The 16,420-nt window shown below is 38.6% G+C and overlaps 1 protein-coding gene across 2 annotated transcripts in view; it reads right to left on the minus strand.

Moving 5' to 3' along the window:
- Positions 1–9,376, minus strand: part of ARMC1 (armadillo repeat containing 1) — a 41,212-nt gene extending 31,836 nt beyond the window's left edge. Inside the window, exons 1-3 of one of the 2 annotated variants that reach the window (XM_058528786.1) lie at positions 9,222–9,376; positions 5,483–5,587; positions 4,285–4,505 (exon numbers count right to left, since the gene is read on the minus strand). In XM_058528786.1, coding sequence (XP_058384769.1) covers positions 4,285–4,467 — 183 coding nt within the window. In that variant the 5' untranslated portion in view covers positions 4,468–4,505; positions 5,483–5,587; positions 9,222–9,376. The remainder of the gene's footprint in view (positions 1–4,284; positions 4,506–5,482; positions 5,588–9,221) is intronic. The other variant, XM_058528785.1, reaches the window with a different exon arrangement.
- Positions 9,377–16,420: the final 7,044 nt, after the last annotated feature.

Raw genomic sequence — 16,420 nt, forward strand, 5'->3', positions numbered from 1 at the left:
GAAGCAAGAAATTATGACCCATAACTAAGAGGAAAAAAATCAATAGAACAGACCAAGATATGATAGAGATGGAATTAGAAAATAAGGCATTAAAACAGCTATTATGAATATATTCCATATGCTCAAGGATGAGTAGGAACACAGGAGCATGGTGAGGAAAGACATGGAAGATATAAAAAAGACTCAACTGTAACTTCTAGAGGACAAAAACATAATATCTGAAATGAAAAGCCCACTGGATTGATTAATAGCAGAACAGACGCTACAGAAAAAAAGATCAGTGAACTTTAAAATGTAGCAATAGAAACTACCCAAAATGAAGCACAGAGAGGGGAAAAAAGACTTAAATAGAAAAAAAAATGAGCAGTGCAACAGTGACCTATGAGACAACATGAAGTATCTAACATACATGTAACCAGACGCCCAGGAGAGGAGTGAGTGGGAGGAGACAGAAAAAACTTGAAAAAATAAGGGATGACAGTTTCCCAAAATTGATGAAAACTATAAACCCACAGATCCAAGAAGCCCAACAAATCCCAAGCAAAACAAGAACAAACAAAAACAGAACAAAAAGAAAACCATCCATATCAAGGACATCATAATCATTTACTGAAAACCAGTGATAGAGTAACAAAAGAAGCCAGAAAAAGGCATTATATGGAGAGGAGCAAAGATAAGAATTAGAGCAGTCTTCTTATTAGAAATCATATGAGCCAGGCAATGAAACAACAACTTTTAAAGTACTGGGAAGGGGTCGGCCCCATGCCTTAGCGGTTAGGTGCTTACGCTCTGCTACTGGCGGCCCGGGTTCGATCCCGGGCGCCCACCAACGCACCGCTTGTCTGGCCATGCTGAGGTGGCGTCCCACTAACAGCAACTAGAAGGAGGTGCAACTATGATATACAACTATCTACTGGCGTTTTGGGGAGTAAAAGGGGGAAAAAAAAGGAGGAGGATTGGCAATAGATGTTAGCTCAGGGCTGGTCTTCCTCAGCAAAAAGAGGAGGATTGGCATGGATGTTAGCTCAGGGCTGATCTTCCTGACAAACAAAATAAAATAAAATAAAAATAAAAATAAAGTACCGGGAAAAAAGCCACCAGCAAACTTGCATTACAAAAAATGTTAAAGTTCTTCAGGCAGAAAAAAAAGGAACCAGTGGAAATGTGAATCTATATTAAAGAAGGAAGAACACCAGAAATGGTAAATATGAGGATAAATATAAAATACATTTGATTTTCAAAATTTTAATCTCTTTATTTTTTTTAATCTCTTTAAAAGATAATTATTTAAAAAATACTGTAGTTTTTTAACACATGGTGAAGTAAAATGTATGACAAAAAATAGCAAAGGATGGGAGGAGGAAATGGAAATATATTGTTGTGTGATTCTTACACTCTACAGGAAGTGTATGATTTATTTAAAGGTAGACTGTGATAAGTTAAAGACACATACTATAAACCTACAGCAACCACTAAAAAAATTAAAAACAAAAGAGTATGGCTAGTAAGCCAACAGTGAAGATAAAATGAAATTATAAAAACACCACACCTGTTCTTCAACCTCACTGGGAACTTTCACCCACTGATCCCTCTACTTTCTCCTTCGCTCTGTCCTCCCATGACTTTACTTCCCATCCTATTCAGCCTAGCATCTACAGTCTATCATTTCAACCACTCTCTTGCCAAAACCCTCAACTCCCTCGCATAGTCGTTCTGTCCAACTTACCTGGCCAAGAGTCAACCCTGAGCAAATCCAACCATTTGGCTGCCAGGGCCTACAGCAGGCCCGAAGGGGGTGAAAAAAGAGTTTCATGAGCCGTAAGCATCGTATCAATTCAGTGTTACCAAGCTAATCAGCTCCTCAACACAGTGAACAATCTCACCATTCTCCTCAGTTAGCAACCTTTTCTATTTTCTGTAACAACTATGAGGGCCTTCGCCTCAAATCTCTCCCACTCTAGCAGCCCCTTGCCTTCTGAATTTAAACAGGTTCAACTCTAGCCTATTTAAAAAAAAAAAAGAACTTCCTTCAATCCCTATCTAAAGACCAACACTCTCTTCTCACCCTTACTGCAAGTCTTACTGAAATGGAACCAAAACTAGGGGCCATCCAAATTTCCCCATTTGTTACTATTGTTCACTCATGTCAATGTCTCTTTTGCTTATTAAACTCCATTCTATGAAGAAAAAATAGGAAATCTGTATTATGTATTTTGATTTTCAAAAAGGAAAAGCCTATACTATTTTTTTGTATGAACTTGTGAAATTAGACTAAATGGGAATTTATCACGGGTCCTTAAGGTAAAGGACAATGAGTTTAAAATTTTCTATTACATTCATTTTCTTTTAAACTTATTGTTATGAAAATTTTAGAAGACACAAAAGTAGAGAAAATGTGTGGCGACCCCCACGTACCCACCATTCAGCTTCAACAATTATCAACCACTCAACAATCTTATTTCATCTACCTCCCCGCCTTGCAACCACACTGGAGTACTTTATAGCAAATCTCAGAGAACATATAATTTCATTTGTAAATAGTTCAGTACATTCTTAAGAAATTAATGATTTTTTCTAAATTAACTTAATGGTACAACTATTACAATACCCTGCAAAAGTACTAATCGTCCTTTAATATCATCTACTACCTGGTCCATATTCATTTCAAGCTACTTAAAAATATGTTTATGGTTGATTTGTTCAAATCAGGATCCAAATTAGGTCCACATAGTACACGTGGCTGATATATCCCTTAAGTCTCTTTTTAAATCTATAATAGTTACTACTATCCCTCTCCTCCACCTCAACTTTTTTTGTGTGTGTGTGAGGAAGATCAGGCCTGAGCTAATATCTGCCAATCCTCCTCTTTTTGCTGAGGAAGACTGGTCCTGAGCTAACATCCATGCCCATCTTCCTCCACTTTATGTGGGACGCTGCCACAGCGTGGCCTGACAAGCGGTGCATCGGTGCACGCCCAGGATCCGAACCCAGGCCACCAGCAGCGGAGCGCGCACACTTAACCGCTACGCCACTGGGCTGGCCCCTCAACTTTCTAACCCTAATAAATGGTCTTTCTTTTTAATGTCATTTATTGTTCACAGAACCAGACTGTTTGTCCTCCAGAAATTATCAGATTCTGGATTTGCCTGATTGCCTTGTGTTGTTCTTCAACATGTTTCTCTAGCCCCCATATTTCTCATATCACGGTAGTTCCTTTTGCATTATTAGCTATGTTCCTGTATATTTTTATCTTTTCCTGTCCTTTCCTTATCTTATATTAAAACAAGTGCCATGTCCATCTACCGATGAATCGACAAACAGAATGTGGCATGGCCATACAATGGAATATTATTCAGCCATTAACAGGAATGAAGTACTGATACATGTTACAATGTGGATGATTCTTTTTTGTGTGTGTGAGGAAGATCAGCCCTGAGCTAACATCTGTTGCCAATCCCCTTTTTTCTTCTTTTTGCTGAGGAAGATGGGCCCCGGGCTAACATCATCCATGCCCATCTTCCTCTACTTTACATGGGAGGCCGCCACAGCATAGCTTGACAAGCAGTGCATCGGTGCACGCCCGGGGTCCAAACCTGCGAACCCCAGGCCGCCGAAGCAGAGCACATGCACTTAACCACTGCACCACCAGGCCGGCCCCACAGATGATCCTTGAAAACACTATGCTCAGTGAAAGAAACCAGTCACAAAGACCACATATTATGATTCTATTTATATAAAAAATATATAGGCATTTTTGTTGGAATAGGCAAATACAGAGAGATAGAAAGCAGTGGCTGTTTAGGGAAGCGGGTGAGGGATTGGGGAGCAACGGGTAAAGAGCACAGCTTGTTTCTGAGGTGATGAAAATGTTCTAAAATTGATTGTGGTGATGGTTGCACAACTCTGCAAATATACTAAAAACCACTGAATGGTACGCTTTGAATAGGTGAATGGTATGGTATGTGATTTACATCTTAATAAAGCTGTTACATATGATATAATCCTTAAGATATCTTGTTAAGTGAAAAAAGTAAGTTGCAGAACATTCCATGCATGTAGTATGCTACCATTTGCATCAAAGAATAAAACCAATGTAGTATGCTATCATTTGTGTAAAAGGACTATGCACATACATATACGTTTGCACATACAGAAATACAGACTTAGGATTATTTGCTCTATGGTTACTTTTAATTTTTTTTACCACGTCATCTAACAGTTCTTCAAATTCTCCTTAATTGCAAAATTATAACACTGAGACTGAAATTACTAAAGGCAACTTACGAGCAAAGCTGAGTGGACAACAGGGGGGTTGGGATGGTCCATAAATAAAATAAGGCCAGGCAGACATCCTTGATCCTGGACAATGGCTCTTCTATTTAACGGATCTGCTGCTAGATCCCGTAGCTGGTTAACTACCGATAGAGCATCAGGTTCTTCATTCATGGTGGAGGAGGAAGAATTCATCTTCTACGCCATACACATGAACAAAATCTTCTTAAATTCTGTAGAAATGGTTTGCGAAATTAGTTATAGGCTGCGGAGATATATTACGGCATTTATTAAATCATCAGGATTACGACACCTTTAGAAAGAAACAGATGAATCCAAATCACACAAAAACTTAAGAATTGGCAATTCCACAGTTTAGGAAAAGTAAAATGAACATAAGAAGCTGACTAAAAAAAAAATGAAGTTATTTATGTGTGCACAATGTTTAAAGAACATATGTCATCTTCAATATTCCAATAAATTTCTTTTTAGCAATACATATTTTAACACTAAAGTCACAATAAACAAGATCTTTACAGTTCAAGCTTCCCAGACTGTAACACTGCCAGTGCTTTTTTCCTCTAGAACATTTCTGGAGCCTAAGACAAGTTCCTCAGGGAAAAGTGGCTAGCTGACAGCTTTTTTTCTTATTCATCTATGAACAAAACCCAGCATACTGGGTCTACAAAAGATAAAATCCCTGAGGAAAAAGGAGGGCGTCAAAGAAGGCCGTGAACAAAGAAGCCTCAGGCCAGTGGAGTTTAAGGAGATCGTGGTGAATCTGAACTGACTCTAAGCACACCTGTCCATCTGTAAGTGGGCTATATTCAGAATAAGGAGGGGCCGGCCCGGTGGCGCAAGCGGTTCGGTGCGCACGCTCCGCTGTGGCGGCCGGGGGTTCGCAGGTTCGGATCCCGGGTGCGCACCGACGCACTGCTTGTCAAGCCATGCTGTGGTGGCGTCCCATATAAAGCAGAGGAAGATGGGCACGGATGTTAGCCCAGGGCCAGTCTTCCTCAGCAAAAAGAGGAGGATTGGCATTGGATGTTAGCTCAGGGCTGATCTTCCTCACAAAAAAAAAAAAAGAATAAGGAAACAGAACTTGAGGTAATTCATTTCACAGGTACGCAGACAGTCACTGAGAAGTTAAATAATTTGCCGCAAGTGACAAAAGCTAGTTAGTTTAGAACTGGGCTAAAATCTTACTTACTATCTCCTAAACTGGTCAGTCTTTCCACTTCCCATACAATCCTTTTAAATTCAGCATACTCTTTTCCCATAGAAGTAAACCGGATATTTTAGAAAATATAACATGCTAAACACACAAAAGCCAAAGAAACAAAATATCAACGAATAATATTCATATAAGCAGAAAGTTAAAAATAATAACTTCAATTAACCAAGTTACACAATATATTCCTTATTAGCAAGGATATAAAGGTACAAATACTTTCCACAAATTAATAAGTTTCATGCTAATTTCAATAACAATGCCAACTGGGGGAGAGGAGGATGGTGACAAAATTATAAATCCAAAAAGGCTATTAAAGTTATTTTGAGGGAAAAAGGTAATAAAGCAGAACTGGCCTTATCATGTATTGAAATATACAAAGCTATAAAGAGTAAAGCAGTAATACTGGTGGTTGGGAGTCGGGGGGGGGGGGTAGAGAGAGAGGATAAAGATACTACTCTCGGGAAAATTATTTATACATTCAATACTATAAGAAGGCAGCCCCCACCGTGAGGTAACTGTGATTTGAGGCAAAGCACTTAAACTCTTTGTCTCAGTTTCCTCATCTGTAAAATGGAGTTAATTATAGCAGCTAGCAAATGGTGTATTGTCCAAATGAAATGACAATACACATAAAGGGCTTAGACTAGTTCTGGCACACAGCACATGTTCAATAAATGATAGGTATACATTACATGGGGTCAAAAATCAATGAAAAATACTAAGATTATTCAATAAATGGCATTGGAATAACTTTTAAGCAATTTTAAAACCACTGCTAAGGATCTTTAACTCCTACCACACGGCAAAAAAATCATATTCCAGATAAAATACATTAAATTAAGAGTTAATTTTTTTAAGTTTGCAAGCAAATGCAAAATAAAGGACTCAGAGAAAACAGGGCTTTATCAGGATAGTATTTGGCAGGAAATTTTCTCAAAATGAAAATATTATAGATATTACAGCAATAAAAAAAAGCAATAGAGTGACTACCCAGAGATAAGACCACAGGGTTTGGGGGCATGTTGCCTCTTAGATGCCTCTATTATCAACACCCTGAATATCTCTGTTTACAAACCAGCTTACCATGAGCTTTACATGCTGTCACCAGTACAAATCCTATCTAAAATGGAACCCGCAGAACCAATTACTGGCTCAAAGGCCCAAGAGCCGAGTCACAGTTAAGAACCAAACACTGTGGGTGATGGCTTTTTGCATACAACGTGGGCCTTGGAACTGGAGAGCTCCATTCTCATCGAGTCCTCAGAGCGAGGACTCGCAACTATTCACGGCTCTGAAAAAGTTAGGGCCTTCCTGTTCCTTTGAGATGAACAAAAGTCAAAACAGTTAAAACTTCTAATTTTCAAAGCCCGCTGATAAGGAGAAGACTCAAAACAGGATCTGCCTAGGAAAAGGTTGGGAATACCACAAGGCATCAAAGATCCTAATACAACAAGCAGAGGCAGAAGCGGCAGTCAAGAGCTGCAATTCCTATGACACTTAAATGAAGGCAAGAAAGGCAGGCAGAACCTGTGATTCGCCCCCCTAAATTAGATGAGTTTTTATGTAAAACTTCAGGAGAGAATGCTTTAGTGTTGAGTTCATTTTTCTCATTTTAATATAATGTTAACCTTGGAAAAATGTTTTTAAATGATTATTTTGTTATTCATTCCATCCTACCCTTTCTCAATTTCAAATTTGGCAGACGCAAAATACTTTTCAATTAACCTTTTAAAATCACTGATAAGAGCAATTTTATAGCAACCAATGAACCATAATGTAAGCAAAAAAAAAAAAAAAAGCAATAACAAAAAAATCCTCTCTTCTCTTCCCTTCTTCTACAATGAGTACTACATTAGGTTCAAAAGAAAATAAGCTTGCTTTCTAGTTGCATTTTTCATCTAAAATACTAATGGCAAGGTGTGGACCCGGATAGCCATATCAGAATAAACTGGGATTATTTTTAAAACGCAGAATCCAAGGCCCAATCCCAGACCTAAAAAGGAATCCTTGGTGGTAGAACCCAAGACTTACCCTTTTAATAAGCACACCAGGTGATTCCTGGTACAAATAAAAGTCCTTTTCACATGCCTATGAACATCTGAATAAAACTCTGAACACTAAAACTCTACAAGATACGTTATTACCGAGCAACATGAGGGTAAGTGAATTTGGGACCAAGTTTTAGTTTTACTACCAGATAACCAAATTAATAAACTGGAAAAACCACTAGCAGTAGCAAATCTACCCCCTCATTCCAAATAAATTGATTGGAAGCTCTTGATCAATGGAACACAATCATAGGGGGAAATCATGGTGGGGAATTTGTGCAGATTGTGAGTAAAAAGAAAGTTCTAGAAATTTTATTTAATTGTCAGCAGTAGTATTTAACAGTCTCAGCCTTTTTAAGACCAGCACCTGACGTCTTACAAATTAGTTCTGAATTACTATTTAAATATTCATGTCTATTTTATGATTTTTGGCTGCAAAGCTAAAACTGCCAATACAGATATATTTAATTTAAAATTAAAAAATCATAGCCTCACTAGCAAATGAGGAAAATGTGAAAAAACTCTCTCCTTGTCTTTATAGCTCCAGTCTTATTAGAACACAAATGGATATACAGCATACCTTTTATTTTCTCTTTTGTTTAGTTCAATTTGGACAAATCATTATAAGACAATGAACACTCCCCAAACTTGAACCAGCACTCTGATCACTTAGATCTTGTTAAAACGCAGATTCTGATCCAGTAGGTGGGGTGAGGCCTGAGATTCTGCATTTCCAACAAGCTCCCAGGTGAGGGCTATGCTGCTAGTCAGGGAACCACACTTTGAGGAGCTAGATAATCGATGTGAGACATCTGTAATTAGGCAGATGTCTGAAAGATTTTCTTTTCTTTCAGCCAAGATTTACCATTCAACTCAAAGAATTATTTAGCTCTCATATACTAAGAGCTGCAGAGGGTACACACAAAACCTAAATCCATATTCTGTTAAGCGAGTTTTTAAAAAATAACATAAGCATTGAGATCAGATCCAGCTTCCCCTTACTAGTAAATAACTGTAACTCTTTGAGAAGTTGGGTTACCTCCTTCGAGCCTCAGTTTCCTCATATAATAATCCTGAGTGGTTGTTCGGATCAAAGAACTTAAGATGATATAACAGAGCACCAGCAACCACCAAACAAGAACACTTGATCCTGTAGGGTCCTCTCTTCTGCCAGGTGTTGGGGTATGTTCCGCACGGCCCTAACACATCAGTACCTATACTGCCACGAAAGAAGTTGCTAACACCAAGAATGCCCCTCAAGAACGTTTTTTAAATACAGAGATGTGAACAATGGTCTCTCTTGAATGAACCCAAACACAACCATGTCCTTCTGCTCGTAGTAGACACGCAGGTGCACAAAACTAATAGAAAGTTACCAAAGAACAACCTGGAGAAATGAAGAAGTGACATGACATCCAATAATGATGTTAGGGCTCGTAAAAACCGGACATGCCGGGGAACGAGAGGAAGTGAACAAAGCTAACATTTTGGCAGGAGACACGGGAGCAGGGCGCTTTAAAGCGCCCGGCGGGCCGCACTGCTGGGTCCTGACACGGAGGCAGGCAGAGCGCCCCAGCCCAGCCCGATTCGCCGACCTGGTGCAGGGGCCGCTCTCCGCGGCCTTCCGGGCTCCACGGCTTTGTCTGCCGCCCCTGGACCGTACATACCGCTCCAGAGCTTTAGGAGTCCAGAGCCTGCCGCACCATCAGGGCCACACCCAGGGATGAGGTAGAGGGACCCAAGAGACGCGAAGCGGCTCCCTCCGTTGGCAGCCGCGGCCTCGGGGAAGGCAAACCACCAGACTTACTCTACCAGCTAAAGAGCGAGGGCGCTGGCGGGGAAAAAGCTCTCCCGCATGACCCTGTCACCTCCGTCGGTTCTGCCCTCTCATTGGCTGATACCGTTCCAACGCGAGGAGAAGACATCCAATCCGAGAAGGCTTTCTTAGACTAAAGCGTTCATTGGTGACCTAGGGAAACGCACCAAGTGTTGAACGGAAGGGCCCAATGAGAAGCCAGGAACACTGAATTGGACCAAACGGGTCTCCGTCCACTAGACGCTAAACAAGGAAAGTTGATTCCAGCTGAGAGACCCTCGTACTTTCCCGACTACAATTCCCAGGGTTCCGTCGCTGGAGGGACTTCTCCGCTCCTGCGTTCAGAAATTAGAATTAAACGTTTTTTCTCTAGCAACTCTTTCAGTTCAGCAGTTTCGTAATATTTCATTCGCTTCTCTGAGTCTTAATTCATAATCTTTACAATTTTTTGAGATTTACAGAAAAGAACATTAGCAGTATATTAGGCTTGGATTTCGTTCATTTGTTGTTAAGAGCCCATTGTCTTCCTAGCAGCGCGAAGGCTGCAAAATACATTTTTTTGTTTGTTTTAAATAGCAACTTCTTTGGAGGACGATATTTTTTTTCTTTTTTTCTTGTAAAGGAAAGGGACTTCTGATCAAAGAGAATTTTCTCAAATTCGTCATGAAGTATTTTTAATTATCTTCTATTTATCAAAGTAAGGAGTTATAATACTTGTTAAATCGATGACAGTCACTGAAGTTTTTGTTTTGTTTAGGTATAGATTTTATTTATTTTTTTAATATTTCTCTCAATGTAAGTGTAATCTAAATCCCAAGGGCCAGTCTGAGAATAATGCTTCCATGGCACTCAATAACCTCGCTGAATAGATTCTGGATTCTCTTACAGTTTAATTCTGCCACGTAGCTCATATATTAAAGTCAGAAGGAATTTAAGAGGCTGCTAATGGGGAAAGAGTGTGGGTGAGAAGAAATATCCCGGACTGGATTCTATGCTAATATCGCCAATACTTTGATTCATCCGTAGGTGAATTTAAAAACCACATGGTTACTTCTCATATTTCTTTGCCTTCCCTTATCCTTGGTTATTCTTCTCTTCCTTCTAAGAAACTCAAGAAGCAAATAGCAAAGTAAAGTTGAGTAGAAAAGGTCTCTTTCCCATCATTTGACGTGTAACAAAAATAAGTGTTGCATGGTTTTGTTTCACAAAGTCACAAGAGGGAAAGAGCTGGTAAGTGAACACTATGTCTAAAATAAAAAGAAAGAAGAGATGATGTATAATGTCCAGTGGTAGAAACACAAGCCTCATTTGTAACAATCAACCAGACCAATCAACTGCTGGAACTGAAAAAAAGGAAATCAGAAATGTAGAAAGCTGTGAAAAAGTAAATATAAGAGGTCCAGAGGGCACAGTCAGGGTAAACATAACCCATTTAATTGAGTAAATGAAATTTTGTTCAGTATTATTATTAAAAACAACTCAATAACCCAGGAAAGTAAACTTGCTATTTTTGCTCAAGTTAACTTGTATATTAGAAAGGGAAAAGACATTTGGGATTTTCCCAACTGGTAATTGATGACATAGGTTTTTGGCACTGTTCAGAATACATGTTTAATAGAGTCTTTGCCTTTTGGAAATTCACAATCTAATATTAAATATAATCATGCCTCTGACATTAAAGTATTGAGAAGACTAATTCTTCCTAGCACACTACCTTTACAGAGAGTACATGACTGGCATTAAAAAGGAGAGCATGTATTCACAAAAAATAATTACCAGTTTCATAAGCACCTATGGATTACAAGCCACCGAGAAGTCTAAGATTTTAAGAATTTATATTCCTGTATTAAAAATGTATGAACTTGACACCAGTGAAGTTATACGACCTGCCCTATGAGTCATTGCTTGTTCTTAGCCTCAGATATTCTGCCACAGGACACAGCTGGAATGTCAGGTTTCTCAGTGGCTGTGTTGCTTAAGAAACATGAATCAGATAATGGGTGTTTGATTCATTCAATTATTTAGTAACCATTTTTGGAACACATACAATGTGCCAGAGACAGTCTTAGCAATGGATTCAAAGATAAGAAAAAACATAATTACTGCCCTCAAGGAGCTCATTGTCTAGTGCAGTGGTTTCCAAAACTTTTTGATCAAGTACCTCTTTCAGCTTAAAAAAAATTATTTTTGAGCACATAGCTCTGATATATGTATATGTATTTATTATTCATAAGTACTATCAAACTAATATGTAGAGTTAAAAACATGTCAAGTAGAACATTTCAAAGGATGAGAAATAATTATAAATAGAAGCACTGACTATCCATCTGGATGAAAATAAAATTGTATCTATATATTACATCATTTACCAAAAAATTAAATTCCAGATGGATTAAAAACTCAAGTGTAAAAACTAAAATATCAAAAATCTTTTAGGAATATCTTGGAGACCACAAATAACAACATAGAAGTAGGGGAGACCTTAAACAAGACTGGAAACCCAGAAGTTAAAAAGTAAAGAAATGGACATATTTGACTTGTTTTAAAAAGCAATTTTTTTTGTCTGGCAAAAAGATACACAAGTAATGTCAATGGGCAACAGCTTTGGGGGTAAATTTGCAACTCACTGGGCAGATAGAAAGTAACATTCAAAAATCAGTTACAAATTGTCAAGAAGGGAATAAACAACCCTATAGGAATGTGGTAAAGAATATAAATTGGTATTTAATCAAGAGAAAATCCATGTGGGCAATAAACATGAAAAGATGCTTAAACTCACTTATAATAAGGGAATGCAAATTAAATTAACAATGAAAATAATCACTTGATGCTGATCAGAGTGGCAAAAATCAAAATGACACAGTTGCTGACAAGTAAGAAGAGGACTGTCAGATATTGCTGTGGAATGGAAATTATTACAACCTTTTAGAAAGCAATCCAGGGGCCAGCCTGGTGGCATAGTGGTTAAGTTCACGCACTCCACTTTGGTGGCCCAGGTTTGCGAGTTTGGATCCCAGGTGCAGACCTACGCACCACTCATCAAGCCATGCTGTGGTGGCATCCCGTACACAAAATAGAGGAAGATGAGCACGGATGTTAGCTCAGGGCTAATCTTCCTCAGCAAAAAGATGAAGTTTGGCAATGGATGTTAGCTCAGGGCCAATCTTCCTCACCAAGAAAAAAAAAAAGCAATCCAGGAAAATCTAGTATAACAAATATATCTTTTGATGCAGCAGTCTCGTTCTCAAGAATCTAAACTATAGAAGTAATAAAGCACCAGTATATAAAGATATAAGAACAAAGATGTTTATTGCAGCATTGTTCATATTGGCCAAAAAAACCCAAAACAACACCAACAAAAAAAACCCAACATCAAATGAATGTATATCAATAGTGGAATGTTTTAGTAAATGATGGTATATCTAGAGGCCATGGACTATTATGAAAAATATATTAGAAAGCCATTATGAAAAGGAAATTAGAGCTATAGGAAGAGACATTGAGGAATTTCCACAATGTTAAGTGATAAAAGTAAGATGCTTAAAAGTATATATATTGTGTTCTGATTTTTGAAAACAATAACAAATCATATCCTACACCTATTTATGTAAGTATATATCTTTGTATATTATTGTATGAGCATGGAAAATATATAGAAAGATACAATCTAGGTTTTCAGCATATATACCCAAATAGGTAGGATAGGAGGTGGGAGACTAGAAGCCTACTACACAAAGAAAGGTTAGAAATAAAGAAACTAACTTTACTGGGAGGGTCTAAGTACAGTTTTATATATAATGTGATAAATTTGCCTTAAGTAAAGTCATACATGTAAATGTTATAAAATCTATTCAACAAAAATCTGTGTGTTTATAAAGCAAGAAGAGTGTTGAGCAGTTCCAGGGAACTGCTTTTGCAAGTATGAGAGTGACAAACTCAGGGTCACGGAACAGTTATGTCTGAGGAGGATATATGATAAGAGACAAGACAGGAGGCTGGTGGGGTAACCAGTGAGCCCTACTTAGAGACTCAGTGTCTGTAGGATCTCATTCAGAATAGCTACACGGTGCCATGTGGGTCAGACAAATCTGAGTTTGACCACTTGCTGGCTGTATAACTTAGTACTAGTCACTTTGCTACCGAGGATCTCAGTTTCCTCTAAAAAACAGAGATCATGGCACCTGCCTTCCAAGACTGCTGTGGGAATTAAATAAAATAAGTGAGAGCACCTAGCCTAATGTCTAGATGTTCCATAAATGTACATTTAGTCCCACTTCTCTCTGTATAAAAATCTACTATCCAGAAAAGATCTGATAAAAGCAAATTTATAATGATAAAATTCATGAGTGCTTACTGATACTGGGGGGAAAAAGAAAAGAAATATCACTGGTCACCTTTAGAGAATTTGAAGGAACCAACTCAATTTTTGTGAAAACTGGTAAATAGAGAATCAAACCAAACATTAAGCTTGCCTTTTTTACATGTACTACACTTCAGGTTAAGAAAATAGTTGATGTGGAATAATCATTCTTAAAACTGGTAAATATTAAGAAACAAGCATTCAACCTGCTTTTCTTTACAAACATGCCTCAAGGTAACCATTTAGCTAATAAATGAAAGGGAATGAGAGAACATCACCATTCTGCAAACCCTTAATGAGATCATAGATCTGGGCAATGATCATCAATAGCTGTTAATGCTACAAAGAAGAGAAACATGAACATTATGTAGCTCTTGATGGTAAAAAATTGAACCTGAATCAGATCAAGCCTTTATATCTAACTACCAGTTTACAGACAATAAAAGGAGCCAAAGGGATTTGTTAAATGTCACCACAGGAGTGCAATCAGCAGAATCTTGAATGTGGGAAATTTCGACAGGCCAAAAATTTCAGTTTCTTCACCAAAACAAAACAAAAAAAGGATGGGGGGGCGCTATGTAGATTTCTAAGACATGTCCACCAAATGTAATGTGCGGCTCTTTTTAAGATGGTGATTCAAAGAAACCAACCGTAAAAAAATAAAAAATAAATGAGACAACTGGGTAAATCTGAACACTGAATTGATGATATTAACAAACAAATATTAATGTTTTAAGCCTGATAATGTTATTATAGTTATGTTAAAAAAAACTCATCTTTTAATGATACACACTGAAATATTTATGGTTGAAATGACATGCCTGAGATTGGCTTCAGAGCCAGCCCTGATGACCCAGTGGTTAAAGCTTGAGGCACTCCACTTTGGTGACCTGGGTTCAATTTCAGCTTGGAACCACACCACTCATCTGTCAGTAGCCATGCTGTGGCGGCAGCTCACATAGAAGAACTAGAAGGACTTACAACTAGAATGTGCAATTATGTACTGGGGCTGTAGGGAGGTTAAAAAAAAAAGAGAGAGAGGAACACTGGCAACAGATATTCGCTCAGGGTGAATCTTTCCCAGGAAAAAAAAAAGAGAGATTGGCTTCAAAAGAATCAAAGAGTTTGCTTCTATGAGGCCCCAGTGTTCATTCCCCAGCATCTCTACAAAAAAAAAGAATCAATGAGGCCAGGTAAGGGGCTCGCCTGGTGGTGTAGTGGTTAAGTTCATGCACTCTGCTGTGGCAGCCTGGGGTTTGCAGGTTTGTGTCCCAGCGAGGACCTACACACCACTTATCAAGCCATGCTGTGGCAGCATCCCACATATAAAGTAGAGGAAGATGGGCATGGATGTTAGCCCAGGGCCAATCTTCCTCAGCAAAAAGAGGAGGATTGGCAATGGATGTTAGCTCAGGGCTAATCTTCCTCACCAAAAAAAAAAAAAAAAAAGAGGCCAGGTACGGGTATGGAAGAAACCAGTAGCTATGAGTTGTTGATTGCTGAAGCTGTATGATGGATACATGAGGATTCATTGTGAGGTACTATGCTTTTTATTTTTGTGTATGCTTGACATTTTCCATAATTATAATTAAAAAAAAAAAAACATAAAAAAGAGCTGTGCAGGTCAGGGTCTAGCCCAAGAGCTGGTTTGTAGAAAGACATGTCACAATCTCTGAAAGGCCGTAATCTTTTGACCTGTTTGGATATACATCTTTTTGGATACACATCCATCAGATCACTTTGTATACTGATCTGAAAGGAAGAAAATAGCTTCATAACTCAGAACCACCAAATATACCCAAAAATGTATGATTAAATCAAAATAGCTTAACAATTCTTCATTGAGCACCATGGTAAAAACATCCATTTGCACTGATTTACATGACTGAAGCAGATTTAAACAGTACACTCTCCCCAAAGTATTTGCCTTTAATAGCGTTCAGAGCCTTAAAGCCAATGGGCCTGAACTATTAGGCATTAACCTGCATCTTTGTTTTTTTTTTTTTTTAACTTATTTATTTATTTTTTGGTGAGGAAGATTGGCCCTGAGCTAACATCTGTGCATCTTCCTCTACTTTGTATATGGGATGCCACCACAGCATGGCCTGATAAGCAGTGCATAGGTCCGTGGCTGGGATCCGAACTTGCAAACCCCTGGCTGCCAAAGCAGAGCGCATGAACTTAACCACTACACCACCAGTCTGGCCCCTAACCTGCATCTCTGAACTTTCACCTCAAGTGAGATGATGGCCCACCAATTAGCTTGACCAGCTGTCCTGTAGCTGAACTTCTTCCAGACACATCCAGTCTCACACCTTGTCTTAAAGTGCCCCTCACATGGGCACTTCGCTGTCCTACCCAGTGGTCTTTTACCAGCTCAGTTGTCTTGAATTCTAACTTAGGACCTCTTGAGGCCCATTTCAGTGTGTGATATTTTCTATAGACAGGCAATCACAGCTGGAGAAAAAGTAGAACTAGAGAGAAAGGGTCTTGATTACCAAGGAAAATACTGTGTGAGACTTGCAGATTAATCAATTTATCTCACCAAATGGGATTGCTGTTAAATTTGGGAAACATGGGGGCTGGCCACTGGATCACAACCACATGAGCTGACTGTATGTCCTTCATGGATATTATTTATTGGGCCCTTACGATAAACCAGGCATTGCTCTTAGTATTTTACAAATGTT

Source organism: Diceros bicornis, chromosome 33, assembly GCF_020826845.1.
Source record: "Diceros bicornis minor isolate mBicDic1 chromosome 33, mDicBic1.mat.cur, whole genome shotgun sequence".
Lineage (NCBI taxonomy): Eukaryota > Metazoa > Chordata > Mammalia > Perissodactyla > Rhinocerotidae > Diceros > Diceros bicornis.